Genomic DNA, 20,661 nt, shown 5'->3' with positions numbered 1-20,661 from the left:
TTTGATGTGTAGGGCCGTCAGGGAGGTTAGATGTTCTGCTTTGAGAAAGATTCTTTTGGCTTCGTCCATTAGGGAGTTTGACCTTGTCCCTTCCTGGTGGTTGACATACGCCACTGCCACCCTGTTGTCTGACATAATTCGGACATTTTGACCCTGTAGCCTGGGAATGAATGCCCCCAAGGCTCTGTTTACCGCTCTTAACTCTCTTAAGTTGGAGGAAGCCTTCTGCTCTAGGTGACCCCAGGACCCTTGGGCTATTTGTTCTCTCAGGTGTGCCCCCCATCCCAAGGAGCTTGCGTCCGTCAATATTACATCGGACACGGGCCTGTGCCACAAAGTTCCCCCTGCTAAATTTGTGCTGTCTAGCCACCAAGTGAGAGAGTTTTTCCCCTTTTCGGAAAGTTCCAGCTTCCCTTCTAAACGCCCTTTCAATCGTTTCTGGGCTGACAAGATTTCCGCCTGCAGTTGTCGGGTATGAAACTGTGCCCAGTTGACCGCAGGGATACAGGCTGTTAGCGTGCCCAACAGGGACATTGCCCTTCTTAGGGTCATGCGCGGTTGTTGTATTGCTGTAAGGGTCATTTCTCTCACTTTCTCTAGTTTTTTTCTCTGGCAAGAGACAAACTTGACGGTCGGAGTCCAAGACGAAACCTAGAAATGTTTGTTTCCTAAGGCCTGTTTCACACTTCCGTTTTTGTGTCCGCCAAACGGATCCGTTTCCGTTTTTTTGACGGAAACTGATGCAAACGGATCCGTTTTTTAAAAAAACGGATCCGTTTTTTTGACGGATCCGCGGTAACCGTAATGGAAGTCTATGGGACAAAAAAAAACGGATCCTGCAAAAAATTGCGGATCCGTTTTTTTACGGAAAACAACGGATTTTGACGGATTTGAAAAAACGGAAGTGTGAAACAGGCCTTAGGGGTTGAAGTTTTGATCTCTAAGTTTACCATCCAACCCAGTCTTTCCAGGGTTTCTGTTATTTTCTCTACTTGATGTGCGCAGTGATGTTCTGAATTGCCAATGACCAAAAAATCGTCCAAGTAAGGCACCATAATCACATTGTGGATTCGAAGGAAAGCTGTCATTTCCGCTATTACTTTCGTAAAAATCCTTGGCGCTATGGAGATGCCAAACGGAAGAGCTCTAAATTGAAAGTGCCTGAGGTCGCCCTGGATGTATAGGGCTACCCTCAGGTATTTCTGGTATTCTGGGTGCATCGGGATGTGGTAATAGGCATCCTTCAAATCTATTACGGCCATGAAGCAGTTGTGGTGTAACAGCTTTATGGCTGAAGACACCGATTCCATTTTGAATGTTTGGTTCATGATCCATTGATTGAGGCGCCTGAGATTTATTATCGTTCTGAAGGAGAGATCTGGTTTTCTTATTAGGAAGAGGGGAGAATAGAACCCCCTTCTCTCTTGATCTTTTGGGACCTCTATTAGAACTTGTTTCTCCAACAGTCCTAAAATTTCTGTTTCTATGGCTGATTGCTCCCCTGGTTCCTTTCTGACGGGGGTCACCACAAATGAAGCTCTTGGATGCTGGAAGAAAGGGATTTTTAGGCCATTCTTTATAATGCTCAGAATCCAATTGTTGGCCGATATTTTCTCCCATTCTTGAGAAAAGAGCTTCAATCTTCCCCCACCGGAGGGCTGGCGTCATTGCGGGGATTTTTTGGCGGTTGAGGTAGCTCCCCCAAACATGAACCCTGGTTCTTTTTTCCTCTTGTCGTCCCACCTTTTCCGCTCTCCCGGGGGACGGCCCCGATTGAACTTTCCCCTCCGAAAGGGCGGTCTCCTTTGATCACCCATGAATCTGGGGAAGCCCTTCTTTTTATCACCGGCCTTCTCCAAAATGTCATCCAGGTTTTTCCCAAACAGGAACTTCCCATCACATGGTAACGAGCATAATTTCGCCTTAGATAGAATGTCCCCAGGGCAGCCTTTGAGCCATAACGCTCGTCTTGCGGCGTTCGATAGCCCCGCTGCTCTTGCCGTTAACCTCGAGTCGGCGGAGGTGTCAGCCAAGAAAGCGGCAGCTCCGTGTAGCAAGTACATTTCTCCTAATATTTTCTCTCTTGGTACCTTGGAGACTAATTTTTCTTCAAGTTGTTGCAACCAGACCATTAATGACCGGACTGTGCAGGTGCCGGCTATTGCCGGTTTCAGACCCCCTGCCGCTGCCTCCCAAGTGTGCCTTAGGTATGAGTCCGCTTTTTTATCCAAGGGATCTCTCAAAACCCCTGAATCCTCCAGGGGCAGGGCCGACTTCTTGGAAGACCTAGACACTGCTGCGTCAATCTTTGGGACCTTGTCCCAGACGTCCATGTCTTTAGCCTCAAAGGGGTATCTTCGCTTTGAAGAGGAGGGAAGGCTACCTGACTTCTCCGGTTTCTTCCATTCTCTTTCGATTAGGGCCTGAACCTTGTCATTGACCGGAAAGGTACGCTTCTTCCTTTCTTGCAGGCCGCCAAACATTACATCCTCCAGCGATCTCTCTACCTTCTCCTCTTGCAGGCCCATAGTGGACCTGATGGCTTTAAGGAGAGCGTCCGTATCTTCTACGGGAAAGCAAGGTCTGCCCCCCGTATCACTGTCTGAGGATGAAGATGACCCGCGCTCAACTTGATACTCCGAAGAGGAGGAGCCTGACGAGGAACTCGGGGAGGCTTTCCTACACTTACTCTTCTTTTTTAATAATTTTTTAAGTGAGCCCTGTACCTCAGATTTTATCATCGATCTGAGGTTTGTTGCCAGGCTCGGCACCTCTTCAGCCATAGTCCACTGGATAAAGCTGACACATAAGTCCTTTTGGTAGTCTTTTGCTAAAGGGCTGTGGAATATGGCACATTCTCTATTTTTCTTTTTGCTTATAGCTTTTTTGCCTCCCTAAAAAAAAAAAAAGACATAGGAAGGCCTATTATTGTCTAACTTTCACGGAGATCACTCACCACCCAGGAAAGACGGGTACCTTGCTCTGGGGCTGCGAAGGAGCGTGCACTCTGCGCTCTTTTGATCTTGAGGAATCCCTCGATCGGTGACTCGGACGGCTGCTGCTTTTGCCGCTCGAGCGGCTCTTGCGACCAGAAGCTTGCGATGGGGGCAGAGACAATGGGGACGGTGAGCGATCCTCCTGAGACGCCATTGTCACCCCTGCAGCCACTTCTGCTCCTTCTTTTATGCGGTGAGTGAGCCCCTCATTACCCCTCCCCCCCGCGACCGCCAGCCGCTTCTCCTTGCCGGCGTCGCGCCCGGCGCCATGACCGTCGCGTCTTGACGTCAGCGGTCGCGCTCCCACGTCAGACGCCGGTCTCTGCTCCCGGCTTCCCCTGCATGCAGGGGAAGGAACGGGCGCGCGCGCAGGGGGAGGGCGGCACAGGGAGGAACCTCCGAAGGGAGGACATCGGAACGTGCCCGCACGAACCCGGGGCCCGTATGAGGAAAACCCCGGGGACTGTGCTACCAGCTGTTGACGGCCAGCATCGCAGGTAAGCCAGCCCTGCATTTTTACACGCCGGGACGGCCCTGGGTCTTTTCATCCTGACAGGCACCGCCGCTGTCAGAGGGATTCCTTTCCAGGACAGGAACCCAACTCAAGCGGGGGAGAGGTGCCGCCCCTTATGTTTCAGTAGGTTCCTGTCCTGGCGGGGCGGATCCCTCTCTCATGTGGTGCTGTCATGGGTGAAGGGAAAATATCATTTTATTCAGTGTCCGCTATGCATTCCCTAAATACTTATGTAACCCCCTGACTCCGCATGCATCACCCATAAAAACTTTTTATAGTTCTCCCTTGATGTATGCCACTAGGGTCCGTCTGGTCCGATGGATCTTGCTTCGGTTCACTCACTCACCCCTCTCCTCGGCTATTGCATGCAGTCAATGACAAGGATGACGCAGATTGCTGTGAGATATCGTGCATGCGCAGTCAATTGACTGTGTAAGTGCGATATCTCACAGCGTTATTCACGTCAAGGACTGCATGCAGTAGCTGAGTAGAGGGGTGGTGTGAACCGAAGCCACGCCCATCGGTTCGGACGGACCCATTTGCAGACATCGCGGGAGAATTATAAGTTTTTTTATGGGTGATACATGGGGAGTCAGGGGGTTACATAAGTATTTAGGGAATGCATAGCGGACAATGAAAAATATTATATTTTTAGCTGGTAGGACAGAAAAGTGGTGACAGGTTCTCTTCAATCACAGTTTGAACGCTGCTGACTAGCATTAGCAATTCTTTGGATATCTTTTTGTATCCCTTTCCTGTGTTATACAGATCAACTACCTTTCCCCATAGATCCATTGACAGTTCTTTTGCTTTCCCCATGACACACAATTCAGAAATAAAAGAAAGAGTTTTGGCATGCACTCAGGTCAAAAATTGGGGTGCTGGTGAAACTGATTATCAAAGTCCCAGTAATAAGAATCAAAAAATTCACCGCCCTCTCAAATAGATAGTATGCAAAACAAAACGTGGGTTATTAAGCAAAATATCCAAGCAGAAAAAGGTGCCACAAAATATAAGGTTCAAGATAACGTAATAACGCTGTAGTACCCAACGTTTCGACCCTCCCGGGTCTTACTCATGGGGTTACTTGGTTGTATGAGATATACAGTATCGAACAAGTGGAAATAAAGGCAGAGACCCTTATCGTGGGTGCCCCTGTTGCTTAAGGTACAGTGTAAGCTCTTCAACATAAGAGGCAGTCCATGTGTGGACCCTTCAGTAAAGGTTGTAATCCTTATTAGGGTAAATTTTCATTAGTAGCATGATATGAGCTCCTTAATAGAAATGGTAATCCATATGGGATTATGTCTGCATTGGTGGCGTGGTGTAGGACAAAAGCGGCGCTCCAGCGACTGGCTGGACCGGCTGGTGAGGATGTTATCTTTGGTAGCCTTTCAAACACATTTGTGTCAACTTCTGTGCATGTTATCAGGTCAAAATCACCAGGGTATGTGAAGCTTTGATCAGGTCATTTGGATGTTTTTGGGTGTCATTATGATTTATAAAGGGAAAACACAGTAGTCTGACAATAAATGGCTTCACCCAACCACTAACGATGAGTGGAGAAAAAGTTTTGGTGTTATTATTCATATTCTCTGAAAAAAGGCCAAGAAAACAAAATTTTTTTCCGGGGTATGTAAACTTTTGAGCACAACTATACATGTGGCCACAGTCTCTAAAATATGCTCCTGTAAGAACTTGATACTTCTTACCTGGTGAAGACAGGAAGTTGCGACTGGATGACTTGTACACGAATGACAACCAGCAGCAAAGTGCTGAACATTAAAACCACAAGTTTTAGCAACGTCTGAAGTAAGGAATATGGTATGCTGCCTTTACCCAACAGTATCTGTACAGCCGTGTCCCATAACAGTGGTAACGTGTACTGCAAAGAAAGCAGAAAGTATAATGTATATATTGTGCAAGCACAAATACAACTGGTTCAACAAAGCGCACAATGAATTGAATGGGAAGCGCTCATGTTCGATAACACTAGTAGTGTTACAGAGGTCCCTGGCCCCTGTACTGAAAGTTTGGAACCCGGGAGAAAAAGAACTTTATTTCTCTAGGGAGTCGCTGGTTTTCAGTCATACAGGTGTGCTCAGTGTAATGAATGCTCACATCACTGAGAACGGCTGTCGTAACCACACTGACACTGACTGACTGCCGGCTCTATACTGATGCACCGCTGAGCCAGCTGATAATCAGTGCTGGTCAGACTGCTCATGCTATGCGAGTCCCGATTTTTCCCACTACAGATTGCTCAGGCTATAATAGAGTCTTGTTTATTCCGAAAACAGACTGCTCAGCCTTTATAAGAGTACCGATTTTTCCCACAACTGACTGATCAGGCTATGCAAGAGTCCCGATTCTTTCCACAACTGACTGCTCATGCTATGCGAGTCTCGATTATTCCCAAAACAGACTGTTCAGCCTAAATGAAAGTCCCGAATTTTCTCACTATAAACTTATCAGGCTATGCGAGAGTCCCGATTCTTCCCACAACTGATAGCTCAGGCTATGGCAGAGTCCCAATTCTTCCCACAACTGACTGATCAGGCTATGCGAGAGACCCGACTTCCTACAACCGACTGATAAGGCTATGCAAGAGTCTCAGTTCTTCCCACTACAAACTGCTCAGGCTATGCTAGAGTCTTGATAATTCCCAAAACAGACTGCTCAGCCTATATGAAAGTCCCAATTTTTCCCACTACAGACGAATCAGGCTATGCAAGAGTCCAGATTCTTCCCACTACAGACGAATCAGGCTATGCCAGAGTCCTGATTCTTCCCACAACAAACTGCTCAGGCTTTGAGAGAGTCCTGATTCTTCCCACAACTGACTGCTCAGGCTATGCCAGAGTCCCGCTTCTTCCCACAACCGACTACTCAGGCTATGCCAGAGTCCCGATTCTTCCCACTATCGACTACTAAGGCTGTGCCAGAGTCCCGATTCGTCCCACAACTGACTGCTCAGGCTAAGCCAGAGTCCTGATTCTTCACACAACCGACTACTCAGGCTATGCCAGAGTCCCGATTCTTCCCACTATCGACTACTCAGGCTGTGCCAGAGTCCCGATTCTTCCCACAGCCGACTACTCAGGCTGTGCCAGAGTCCCGATTCTTCCCACTATCGACTACTCAGGCTGTGCCAGAGTCCCGAGTCTTCCCACAACTGACTGCTCAGGCTAAGCCAGAGTCCTGATTCTTCACACAACTGACTTCTCAGGCTATGCCAGAGTCCCGATTCTTCCCACTATCGACTACTCAGGCTGTGCCAGAGTCCCGATTCTTCCCACAGCCGACTACTCAGGCTGTGCCAGAGTCCCGATTCTTCCCACAACCGACTACTCAGGCTGTGCCAGAGTCCTGAGTCTTCCCACAACTGACTGCTCAGGCTAAGCCAGAGTCCTGATTCTTCACACAACTGACTGCTCAGGCTATGCAAGATTCTCGATTCTTCTAACAACTGACTGCTCAGGCTATGCGAGTCTTGATTCTTCCCAAAACAGACTGCATAGGAAGTACTATGGAAGTGAAGATAGCTGGGTTCAAGAGCTGACACCACGCTTAGGCTAGTTTCACATTAGCGTTTTTTTGCGCAGCGCATCGTGCATGCATACCTATGTTTAACATGATGTGCACATGGTCGTGCGTTTGCACGCGTTCGCATGCGTTTTTGTGCGCTTGAGTTTTTTCAAGGTGTGCGCCTAGGCACGCCAGACGCAATCTGTTGCATTTTGGGGTCTGTCCAGAGGCGTCAAAAAAACGCATGCGCACGGGATGCGACAAAATAACGCATTACAGTCTATGGTAACGCAGGCGTGCGCATGGACATGGGTTCGTCTGCGTTTTCGGCGTAAAAATGTGTAGACACTGGTTTTAACCCCCTAGAGAACGAATGCGCATAAAAAACGCAAATGCATGCAATAACGCATCATGCGGTTTTTTGCATGCGTTTCTATTGCGCACGATGCGCTGCGCAAAAAAACTCTAATGTGAAATTAGCCTTGTCAGCTGTAGTGCAATGCTCGGCTGTCGTCGATGAAGTCCTCTTGGCAACAAGCGGTGAACAATAAAATTAAAAAAAGAAAATATTTGGGCAAAACTGGACCAGATTTTTTCTTTTCTTTTTAATGTTCTTTTTATTGAATATTGAAGGTAAGATAATACCAACGCGAGTAATCAAAGTCAAATAATAAAGCACAGAAGGGTGTAATGCATAAAACATTAATGTGCAAACAAAGTATCAGGGTTGGAAATGGGGATAGAAACAAGAGAGGGGGAGAGAGGGAAGAAGGGATGTGGATGAAGGAAGAAGATAAGAAAGAATGTAGGGTCAGAGATCACTTCAAGATGACATTTTTTGTTGACTAAAGTTTTATGATTGAAGACGACTAGAGCTAGAGCTAAAAAGAATCCAAAGGCGCCAGTTCTCTTTAAAGGACACCTGTGTATGATTCACAGAGGCTACAACTTCGGCCATATGATATAATTGGTCTATTTCTGTCAGCAACTGCTGAAGCGTGGGGATTTGGGTTGATCTCCAATAAGTGGGGATATGGTGAACGAGGATAGAGGTTCTTATTTGCTTAGTGGATATGGGGAAATTCATTAATTTAATTTCTGGTGTTAATATCACTTTTGTCCCCGTAATGTCTCTAGCAAGTTTTTCTGTTGTTACCCAAAAATGATGAAGGACTGGGCACGTCCACCAAATATGAAAATAATCCCCTTCTTCTGTTTCACATCTCCAGCACTTGGTCTGTGCACCCTCTCGCCAGGCCCAAGTCCGCATTGGTGAAGTGTACCATCTAGCTACTATTTTAAACGTTTTTTGGGGGTTTTCACGCAGCTCGTTGGACCATGCGAGTGGGCATAGACGTGATCTATTTGTGATTGCGTAAGTTTATAGCCCAAGTCTTTCCCAGTGGGGAATATAAGCCCTCCTCAGGCAGAGACCCTTTGATAACAGCGTCTGATAGATTGTAGATAAAACTTTAGAAGGTTTGGATATTCTGGATCATAGCACTTCATATGGTGCAAGTTTGCGCATTAAGTCAGGGCAATAGTGGATTCACTTCAACACTTCCTTTAAAGAATTATATTGTAGAAAATTGAGGCTCGAGAGGTCTGTGATTTTTTTCAGTTCAGACAGCTAGAGCAGTGCTCCATCTATCATTATCTAATCTATGGATACGTTTCCCAATCCTCAGAACTGGACCAGATTTTAATGAGTACATTGCAAAATTGCCTGTTTTTTTTTTTTTTTTTTTTTTTTTTTTTACAAGCACGTCTCAAATTTAACTTCTGGAAATAACCTGTAACGGGGATGCCACAACAGAGTGGGGCCAGAAGATTGTGGCGTCTGGTTACACCTGCTTCACATTGCGTTATGGCAGTCCGTTTAACGGATGCGTTACAAAGCGGTATTAACGCGATGTAACGCATCCGTTAACGCATCCATAGACTGCCATATCCGAGCACATCACTAACGTGTGTCATAAATGGCATGCGATAGCCATGTGCCGTCATGCTGTGACGGAACCTCGGACGCGGTCTACAGCATTCGATGGTCCGTCACGGCTAGCGCAGGTGGAGCAGCTGCGCTAATGCGATCGCACAAACGCAATCAAAAGAGTAGCGCTATGTAAACCTAGCGTAACAGTTCACGTTTCATTGCTCTGTTCATGCAAGGGTTAATCAGACCTGTTTGCCTACTGAAGCTCTCCATCCTGAGGTGTCTCAGCTGTTCTGAGTTCACCACTTCCCTCTGGTTTAAATACTCTCCTCTAAGCTTCAGTTGTTGCCAGTGATAGCTTGCAACAACATGGTTTGGAGTTGGAGAAGTGAACCGAGAAAGGAGCAGGGTGCTTGGAGTTGCTTCAGGAGATATCTGAGTGTAATCAGCTTGTGTGTGTCTCAGTCTCTATTCCCATTTGGTGTGCCTCACCCTTTCCTTCCCTATATCCCACTCGATTATTTGAGTGTTTTTGCATGATTGCAGTTTTCTTTTATTCCTGTCCTTTTACCTTCTGTCTCTTTACATTGGAGCAGGACAAGCTTTCCAGCTATCCTATTCACTAATCAGGGTGGTACTTACGGTGACACAAAGATAGGTATTATGATCCCTGCGCGGGGTAAAAGAACCAGTCAAGCTAGGAAGCTCAAGAAGGCGCAGGGCAAGTTTCCGGGGTGCCCCATTGTAATTTCCCTAGTGGCAGAGCTTCCTTCCCCTTCTGTCTCACCATGCCTGGTCTTGCTTAGCGTAGAAGCGTGACATAACCCTTAAATCAAGTTCAGCTAAGAAGATTCTTGAAGATAACAAGCAATATATGGAAAATATGGAAAAGCTTAGGCATCATTAGAAAGAAACTGCATTTTCAGGGAACAGATTGCCCCCCTCTGTGGCTATGGGGGACCATTAACTTAATGTATATAAAAAGAGGGGTGTCTTTAAAATTGCATTTTGTTACTGATACTGAGTTACAGAATATACTACGGCCCAGATGAGTTCTAGACAGCTACAGAATGAGAAACACATGCAATGATTCTATATTACCCATGAAAATTGTATGATCGGTCTGAAAACTGCACAGGGGCTTTTAGCTGGGCTTCGTTACACTAGAAATACAGTACAGCTCATTACTCCCCTAATTATCAGAGGGCAGAGGAGTCCCACTCTGGTTCCAATCTCTGTAAACATCCCCCGCTGAGAGCTCACTTTATACACACAATCGGATGACATTACACATTTTTCGCCCTGTAAAAGTAAACAAATCAAAGCTTCTTACCCCTTGAGCAATGAAGACTTCATAGACACAACAAATCCCAACGACAGTAATCCCTTGCTCTTTGCACAGAGTTGCAACCGCAACAAGGAACACAGCAGTAGCAATGGGAGTCCACACTATAAAAACAGAAGGAACGATAGAGTTTCACTGTCCATGCCAGTCCAAAGAAAGAATATGCTGGGTAAACACAGGCTCGCAAGCAGAATTACTGACACCAAGTGAACTTCCTTACAGCAAAAGAGCAAGCCCATCTCAAAACAGAACACTTTGAATGAACATTTAAAGGGGTTTTCCCACGAATAAAGTTAATGTCAATCAACATTTTAATCAATGGATCGCTGAAAAATATAAGGTTTCACAATTGGATGTGTTTAAAAAATGTTCCTGTGCTGAGATAATCTTATACATGAGCCCCTGCTGTGTACTGTGTAATGGCTGTGTCTCACCGTACAGGAACATGGTCTGATTATACCGTAGCTCCTGGGCAGGATAGGAAGCAAAAGGTATACAGACAGGACAGTATGAGATCACAACTCATTTTTCTTTGGAGGTAAAATATTGCTGAAAGGGAACCTGTCAGCAGGATTGTGCACAGCAACCTACACAAAGTGTCAGGTTGGTGCAGTTATACTGAATAAAATTATAACTTGGTTGATGAAATCCGTCTTGTGGTTGTTGTGTAATCTGTATTTTCAGCTTTGAGATAATGACATGCTCGTGCTCCGGGACGGCCTGTGGGGGGTCTTCATGTGGTGCTCTGATTAGGTATTCATAATGCAGACAGCTGACAGGTCACTGATCCCTCACTGACCTTCCCCCTAGTTTGAATAATGAATATCTGTACATACTGTGGTGCAGTGACCTCTCTGACAGCTAGGGGGCGCTGTATGGGTCATGCACATTGTGGCAATAGAGATAGGATGAGCGGCAGGATGCTAAATGACCGTTATGTATCCCAAGGTGGGTGGCCTTGGGATGAAGGCTTGATTATGTGTTGATCAGCAGTGATATTGCTGATGTTATGTTACAGTGTGTCAGGGAAGCCTTCAGGTGGCTGGTGAGACGGGTGAGACCAGTCACCTACAAACGCACTCAGGGGCGTGTGGCTAAACGCCTATAGTAAAGCCTATGTGTGTATGGTTGTAGGACCTGCGATGAGGTCATAGCCATGTGACCCGGTGGGTGTGGTTACGGACCATACAAGGTGACCAGGGTAAGTCACATGAGAGAATGCCTGGACCTGATTGGTCCGCATGGAAGGTCTCGGCAAGCCGACTGCTGGAAGATGTGGCTGCCTTCCTGTTGCACACGTGCGGAGGCTGTGTATAATGGCTGCATGTGTCTGACAGTTCCCAGGAGAAGGAATGAATGTCTGAAGTGTGAAGCAACTAAAAGGTAACCCGGCCACGGGTAGAGTAACAGAGACTGTATAGCTTGATGGCTGGATAAAGCAAAGCCTGTGTGACCACAGGATTAACAGAGCGGAGCTCTGTCATGAACATTATGCTGTTTTGATATGAAAAGCCTGTTGCTGTTTATAGTTTATGCTGCCTAATAAACCACATGGACTGATTTATGTTGAGAAACCCGTGCCGGATCTGGTTAATCGGCTGCCAAGCGAGTGTCCCCAACCTGAGTAACAAGCGTTACCTTAAAATACGTAAACAACAAAAAAAAAAAACCCTTCTGCAGGCAGGCGCCAGCCGTGGCTGGACATAGCTGAGCTGCTACTGCGCAGGCAGCACCATCTTGGAGGAGGAATTTTTTTTTTTCCTCCAGTAGGATGGCGTCGCCGGCGCATTTGCAGTAGCAGCTATCGGATCACAGCCATAGACACCGATAGCTGCTACTGTGCAGGCGCGGCGGGAGCCAATTTCAAATTTATTTTCCTAGTTGAATAACATGAATAACATGTATTATTGGCACATTAAACAGGCGATTTTGCTGCAGAGGAACTGGCACCTGCCCAAGTTGTTGTTTTTTTTTTTAAGGTATGTACAAATATTCATTATGCAAACTAAGAGGCAGGTCAGTGAGGGATCAGTGAGGTGTCAGAAGCCATACTGGTGAATACCTAATCAGACCACCAAATGAAGACCCCCCACGCTGGCAGCCCCCGGAGCACAAGAATCTCATTAACTAAAGATAAAGATTAAACAACAACCACAAGACAAATTTCATCAACTAAGGTATCATTGTAATCAGTATAATGGCACCAACCTGACACTTTGTGTAGGATACTGTACAATCCTGCCGACAGGTTCCCTTTAAAAACAGGCAGAAAAATATTTAAAAATAAAATCAGCTGTGATCCCATGCTGTGCTATCTGTATACTCTCTTGCTTCCTCTCCTGACCAGGAGCTGTTGTATGATCAGATCATGAACTGAAGCAACTCTTCATGGTGAGACACAGCCATTAGGGGCCCGTCACACATAGCGAGATCGCTGATTTTGTGACGCATCAGCGATCTCGCTGTGTATGGCACTCATCAGCGACCGTTCCCCCCCCGCCGGGTATCGCTGATCGTGCAGGAATGTCCTGGGCCATTTTTTGATTGTTGGTCTCCCGCTGGCCAACACGCATCGCTGCGTGTGGCAGCGGGAGACCAACGATCAGCGAGCTCCCAGCGCTGTAAGCAGATGCTGGGAGCTGGTATCCAAGGTAAATATCGGGTAACTAAGCGCGCGGCGCTTAGTTACCCGCTGTGCACTTTGGATATCAGAGCAAGCAGCTGGTATCCAAGGTAAACAGCAGGTACCTAAGTGCTGCGCACACTTAGTTACCCAGCGCGAGCACGCTGGTATCCAAGGTACACAGCGGGTAACTAAGCGACGCGCGTGCTTAGTTACCCGATATTTACCTTCGATACCAGCGTCCTCGCTGGTCCTGATCGCTGGTTTGTCTGCCTGTTTGACAGCTCACCAGCGATTAAGCAGCGATGCACCAGCAATCCTGACAAGGTCGTATCATTGTCGGGATCGCTGGTGCATCGTTTGGTGTGAAGGGGTCATCACACAGTACACAGCAGTGACACATTTTTAAGATTATCTCAGCACAGGAACATTTTTTAGTTCTGTTAATATGTACTTTGTGGGACAAACTCTTTAAAAGGAGCATTGCGGTGATCTATTTTATTTCTCCTTTTCATAACAATCGTGTGTGTGTGTGTAGGTATATTTATGCATATAATATATATATATGTAAATATATATGTATATATGTGTGTGGGTGTGTGTATATGTATGTGTGTGTAAATGTATGTTTGTATCTGTGTGTATATCTATGTGTATGTATGTCTGTATCTGCATGTATGTATCTGTGAGTATATGTATGTATGTATCTGTGTGTATGGATGTATGTGTGTATATGTACGTATCTGTGTGTATATCTATGTGTATATGTATGTATGTATATATATCTGTATGTATGTGTATGTATGTATATATATATATGTATGTACGTTTATGTATGTATGTATATGTATGTATCTGTGTGTATATCTATGTGTGTATGTATATATTGTCACGATGTACGTTTCTGAGACTCAGAACAAGGCTAGAGAGAGTGACAGACTTGCACTGAGAAAGCATCTGTCACTGCACACAGAAAACACCGTGATCCGGCAGGTTATAAATGTGGTCACATGGTGCTGGAACAAACTGGAGGAAATGGCTGAAAGACTGTACCCGGTAAGTGTATTACTGCACTCATTACACACACGATTGTTACCAAAAGGGGCAAATGAGAAAAATAAAATCGTCCGAATGCTCTTTAAAGTGTTATAATGCTTTTTCTTTAGCAACTGGACTAAATGTCTTGGGCTGCTTGTCTGTAGGATATTTATTTATTTATAAGTCCCCCACCCCTTGTTTGCCAGAGCTGTAGGAGAATAAGGCTATATCGTCCTGTATTTAAAGATTATCAGAGCTTTGTACAGATGTCAGCCATTCCCAGAAGTCCCATAGACAATGAATGAAGTAGTGGTGCACATATGTGGCTTATACTCAATTCAAAAAGGAGCCATGCAGAGCCCCATTCTCGAGTTCACCGAAGGGTCCTAGTGGTCAGCATGTTATCCCCTATTCTAAGTAGAGGAGATGACTTTCAATCTTGGGAGAGGGAGAAAAAAATAAAAATAAAAAAAATTGCTTTAAGAGGCTTATCCAAAATTATTTTCCCAAATCTCAAAAAGGTATGAAATAAACTTGAGTATCACCTTACCGATGCTCCTGTGATGCCACCATTCTGGTCTCTCACCAGTAGAGTCCACAGTAGCCAGCAAACAGCTGTAGTGGTCACATGCCAGCATCAAGGTGTCATTGCTACTGCTCAGTATACTCGGTGGGAAACCCAGGAAATGGCAGCAAAGCTCATTAGCGGGCTTTTCCCCACCTGACACCCTGGAGTAACAAGTCTCTCCCTACATAAGCATGCAGAGAGACTTGTCTGTTATGAGCTCATTTTCTGCTTCACCAGTTGAGAGTTCCCCTTCCGTTCTCCCTCTGGTGGTGACGGGAGGTAGTGAGGTTGGTTTAAGTGATAGTGATCTGCCACCTGGTGAGGAAGATAATGATTGGATCTCTGGAGTATCAGACTGGATATAAGACAGCTGACGCCCTATCCTGTTGCTGGTGATTCAGTCTGCTTCTCAGGTCTAGGGCTCAGCTCTGTTCCAGTCTTTCAAGATAAGTTTGCTTTTTTGCTAATGTTCACACTTGCTCTTGTTGGTCTTTTCAGTTTTTTGTGTGGTCAGCCAGCCCGGCTGGGCTGTGCTGAATTTCCACTCTTATTTGCCAAATTGCCTTTTTTTTTTGTCCCTTGTTAGATTGGCCTCTTTTTGCTCTGTCTCAGAATATTTCAGAGTGCTGATATAGTGGGAGAAGTCTAGTGACTTCAGGGTTAATTTTGCTATCAGTTGTGTTGGACATTTTGTAGGTTTTTTTTTTTTAGCAGACTGCAGACAGTGTCTTTCCTTTCTTGTCCTTTCTAGTTAGTTTGGCCCATCGTTTGCTCAGCCTATTTTCCTGCCTTTGTTTGTGTTTTCATCTTTTTCACCGTCTACACATGTGGGGGGCTGTGTCTCCTTTGGGGCAGTTAGTTTTCCTCTTTTCCCGCTTTAGGCTTTAGTTCTCCGGTTGTGACGAGGCGTCTAGGACCACCGTAGGAACGCTCTACGACTGCTGCTAGCTGCGTGTTAGGATCAGGGGTCTGCAGTCTGCATAGTTACTAACCTCTTTCGTTTTCTGAGACTTAGCTTGTGTTGTTTTTTATTTTCTCCTCGGCTACCCGTTCATAACACTTGTCCCTCAAGAGGAGTGGGTGGGAAGAACCCACCAGAGACCCACCTATCCGTCCAGTCTCTCCTGTATGGCTTGGTCCCAGTCATGTTTTTTCTGATTCCCTGCAGGATTTAGGAGTCAAATATACCTGTCTGACATCATGTAACCAGCGCCCAATACATGCTGCTCATAGGTCAACCAGTATGTAGCAGGTTCACTTTAAAACTGGGATTTCCAACATTTAAAGCATTCCTGCAAACATGCATTAAAAGTTCAATGTAACAGAACTGTTTTTTCTCCAGACGAAGAGTAAAAGTCAGAGAGACTGGGGCTTAGTGCTTTGACCCTCCCAGAGCACTTAAGCCGTGTGTGTATGTGTAAAATATATATATATATATATATATATATATATATATATATATATATCACACATATATATACACACACACACACACACACACACTAGATGGTGGCCCGATTCTAACGCATCGGATAGTCTAGAATATATATGCAGTTTATTTTTGAAGATTTAAAAGGGCAGGCAGCACGGTGGCTCAGTGGTTAGCGCTGCAGCCTTGCAGAGCTGGGGTCCTGGGTTCGAATCCCACCAAGGACAACATCTGCAAGGAGTTTGTATGTTCTCCCCGTGTTTGCGTGGGTTTCCTCCGGGTACTCCGGTTTCCTCCCACACTCTAAATACATACTGATAGGGAATTTAGATTGTGAGCCTCATCGGGGACAGTGATGATAATATGTGCAAACTGTAAAGCGCTGCGGAATATGTTAGCGCTATATACAAAATAAAGATTATTATTATTTAATAATGCACCCCCCCAATCCTGATATGCATGGTCCCCTCACCCCCCAATCCTGGTATGCATGGTCCCCTCACCCCCCAATCCTGGTATGCATGGTCCCCTCACCCCCCTTTCCGTGTAGCCGCGACCAATCAGCGTCGCAGCCCTCTGTCCGCGACCAATCACTGCCGTGGCCCGGTACAAATATATTAAAAAATAAAAAAAGTTATTCTCACCTTCCGATGGCCTCCTGTCTTCTTTCCACGCGCCCGGCCTCGCGTTCCCAGTAATGCTTTGCGGCTTAGACTGCTGATGACGTCGGTCTTCTTTCTCGCTCTCGCGAGAGTGACATCGGTCTTCTATCTCGCTCTCGCGAGAGTGACGTCATCAGCGGTCTAAGCCGCAAAGCATTACTGGGAATGCGAGGCCGGGCGCATGGAAAGACGACAGGAGGCCGTCAGAAGGTGAGAATAACTTTTTTAAATTTTAATTCTCTTTTTTACAGATTAAGGCCTGCGCCTGCCGCTGATTAGCCGCGGCCAATCAGCGGCAGGCGCAGCTTACAGTTACAAACAGCTGCTCCTGTCGCTGATTGGTTGCGGCCGCGATTTCGGTTACAGACAGATACGAAAAGAGAGATTATATATATATATATATATATATATATATATATATATACACATACATACATATACACATACACACACACACACACACACACATAGATACACACATTGCTTAAAAAAAATAAAAGGAACACTTACAACTTAAACAGAATATAACTCCAAGTAAATAAACTTCTGTGAAATCAAATTGTCCACTTAGGAAGCAACACTGTTTGACAATTTGACAATCTATTTCACACGCTGTTGTGCAAATGGTATACACAACAGATGGAAATTATTGGCAATTATCAAGACACCCTCAATAAAGGAGTGGTTCTGCAGGTGGGGACCACAGACCACATATCAGCACCAATGCTTTCTGGCTGATGTTTCGGTCACTTTTGAATGTTGGTTGTGCTTTCACACTCGTGCTAGCATGAGACGGACTCTACAACCCACACAAGTGGCTCAGGTAGTGCAGATCATCCAGGATGGCATATCAATGCGAGCTGTGGCATGGTGGTTTGCTGTATCTGTAGTGTCCAGAGGCTGGAGGCACTACCAGGAGAAAGGCAAGTACACCATGAGACGTGGAGGGGGCCGTAGGAGGTCAACAACAAAGCAGCAGGACCGCTACCTCCGCCTTTGTGCAAGGAGGAACAGGAAGAGCACCGTGCGGCCCTCCAAAGAAATGCCACCCCACACCATTACTGACCCACTGCCAAACCGGTCATGCTGAAGGATGTTGCAGGCAGCAGATCGCTCTCCACAGCGTCGCCAGTGTGAACCTGCTTTCATCTGTGAAGAGTATAGGACGCCAGTGGCGACTTTGCCAATCCTTGTGTCCTATGGCAAATGCCAAGCATCATTCACGGTGTTGGGCTGTGAGCACAACCCCAATCTGTGGACATCGGGCCCTGAGACCATCCTCATGGAGTCGATTTCTAACCGTTCGTGCAGACACATGCACATTTGTGGCCTGCTGGAGGTCATTTTGCAGGGCTCTGGCAGTGCTCCTCCTGTTCCTCGTTGCACAAAGGCAGAGGTAGCGGTCCTGCTGCTGGGTTGTTGCCCTCCTACAGCCCCCTCCACCTCTCCTGATGTACTGGCCTGTCTCCTGGTATATTTTCAGACAGGGAATAAGATTGCATCAGTAAAGGTGTGGTTGACCTTTTCAGAAAGCTACATGAACATATCAACAGTTGAATGCGAGGTTATCTTCCAGAAAGACTCCGTTTAAGACTGTCAGTGGGGCCACAGGAACCTAAATAAGATGGGTACTAACGTGTAATAGAAAAAAAGTTGAGTTTCAAAGTGGACAAATGACCAGTGACCCGAACACACTCTCAGTGAAATTACTGGTGAGACCTCACAGCTGTCACACTAGGTTTTGGGTTAACAATCACATTAGACACAATATCCTATGTGCTGTTACCTATAGAATTGTCTGAGCCCTTAGATTTGGTATACGATAGAAATGCAGCCAGTAGGAAGATAGAGGAAAGAAGTTCTGCCCGGCCAACAACTCCTGTGACCTGTGGAGAGAAGCAGAGAGAACCTCAGGGATCAGGCCAGAGAAGCATGGCTATGCAGATCTTTAGCATTGGGAATGGTGACATATAAATCCTCTATGCTACAGGGATTGTGCAAAGGATGTGGAGTGAACACTAGAAGCATGTAACATAACTGTCGTGTCAGAGCCGGCAAACGCAGCTTTTTCATTAGAGGCATCTGCCAGACCGCTGTAGAATCCAAGCTTGAGGAAACCATGTCTATAACAGGTTAGACTTGCAGAGATTGTGTGTCTGGGCAGTCCTGAGTATTAGCAGGAGTCATGAAACGCTGTGTTGCGGACATTGTGTATATGGCTGAATAATTTAATATAGCATCAAACCCTGTCCCTAGGGTACATGTCATACACCTGTCATAATTTCAAGATATGTCATAACGTATCACCTAATGAAGCCTCATTAATGCAACCTTACACTAATCGTTTCCAGGTGGTCTCCAGGCACCCTCTGGTGGTGAACTCATGGATTAAAGTACTTAAAAAAAAAAAAAACTCAACACATTTCCTGTATATCATTTACATACATTAAAAAAAAAAAAAAAAAAAAAATACTGAGACGCTAACTTCTAAATTAAAAAAACACTTATTTTGTATCAGTATTTTTATGGGAAAACCAGAAGAGAATTTAAAAAAGAAAAAGCGGAATAAATCTGGCCATTTTTATGCTCCAGTTCTGGTCTAGAAATATGGACGTACGTGAAAATGGCTTATGTTTATGTATAAACGACAGCGAGTCCACTGGTGAGTCAGTTCTCCGTCTCCTTAAAGCACCACTCCAGCGTTTTTTTTTTTTTTTAAATGCACAGCTGGAGTGGTGCTTTAAATGTAACTCCCTTGCCCCTGTCTCATACCGGTTGTCCCCGTCATCCTTTTCCAACATCACTCCGGTTTGTTGCTAGTGAAAACTGACCTGCTGACGTGCTCCAGTGTCTGCTGATCACTTTTCAGTACAAGTCTCTGAGCGCCTCGCTCTGGCTCTCATAGACTTGTATTGAGAGCTTCTGACTTCCGGCCAGTCAGAAGCAACTGTCATAAAATGGCACCGCAAGACCGGAGCAACGTCGGCAAAAGGTGAAAAACCGGAGGGCGAGTATAAGAACGGGGACAGTGGGCTTACATTTAAAGTGCCACTCCAGCGCCCCAAAACAAACCCCAAAAAACACTGAAGTGATGGTTTAAGTTATAAATCTATTTGGTATAAATAATCTATCTATCTATCTATCTATCTATATACACTCACTGGCCACTTTATTAGGTACACCATGCTAGTAAGGGGTTGGACCCCCTTTTGCCTTCAGAACTGCCTCAATTCTTCGTGGCAGAGATTCAACAAGGTGCTGGAAGCATTCCTCAGAGATTTTGGACCATATTGACATGATGGCATCACACAGTTGGCGCAGATTTGTCGGCTGCACATCCCTGATGCGAATCTCCCGTTCCACCACATCCCAAAGATGCTCTATTGGATTGAGATCTGGTGACTGAGGAGGCCATTTGAGTACAGTAAACTCATTGTCATGTTCAAGAAACCAATCTGAGATGATTCGAGCTTTATGACATGGCGCATTATCCTGCTGAAAGTAGCCATCAGATGTTGGGTACATTGTGGTCATAAAGGGATGGACATGGTCAGCAACAATACTCAGGTAGGCTGTGGCGTTGCAACGATGCTCAATTGGTACCAAGGGGCCCAAAGAGTGCCCAGAAAAAATTCCCCACACCATGACACCACCACCACTAGCCTGAACCGTTGATACAAGGCAGGATGGATCCATGCTTTCATGTTGTTTACGCCAAATTCTGACCCTACCATCCGAATGTCGCAGCAGAAATCGAGACTCATCAGACCAGGCAACGTTTTTCCAATCTTCTACTGTCCAATTTCGATGAGCTTGTGCAAATTGTAGCCTCAGTTTCCTGTTCTTAGCTGAGAGGAGTGGTACCCAGTGTGGTCTTCTGCTGCTGTAGCCCATCTGCCTCAAAGTTCGACGCACTGTGCGTTCAGAGATGCTCTTCTGCCTACCTTGGTTGTAACGGGTGGCAATTTGAGTCACTGTTGCCTTTCTATCAGCTCGAACCAGTCTGCCCATTCTCCTCTGACCTC

At 45.8% G+C, this 20,661-nt stretch overlaps 1 protein-coding gene across 2 annotated transcripts in view; it reads right to left on the bottom strand.

Annotated features, from left to right (window-relative positions):
- Positions 1–20,661, bottom strand: part of TMTC3 (transmembrane O-mannosyltransferase targeting cadherins 3) — a 177,241-nt gene that overhangs the window by 106,900 nt on the left and 49,680 nt on the right. For both annotated transcript variants that reach the window (XM_073557002.1, XM_073557001.1), the window contains exons 4-6: positions 18,423–18,522; positions 10,305–10,420; positions 5,223–5,395 (exon numbers count right to left, since the gene is read on the bottom strand). In XM_073557002.1, coding sequence (XP_073413103.1) covers positions 5,223–5,395; positions 10,305–10,420; positions 18,423–18,522 — 389 coding nt within the window. The remainder of the gene's footprint in view (positions 1–5,222; positions 5,396–10,304; positions 10,421–18,422; positions 18,523–20,661) is intronic.

This window comes from Dendrobates tinctorius, unplaced genomic scaffold (assembly GCF_039654945.1).
Source record: "Dendrobates tinctorius isolate UK_male_01 unplaced genomic scaffold, ASM3965494v1 ptg000241l, whole genome shotgun sequence".
In the NCBI taxonomy this organism is placed as follows: domain Eukaryota; kingdom Metazoa; phylum Chordata; class Amphibia; order Anura; family Dendrobatidae; genus Dendrobates; species Dendrobates tinctorius.
The sequence above is the reverse complement of the archived record's forward strand: the minus strand, read 5'-3'. Positions and strand labels throughout refer to the sequence as shown.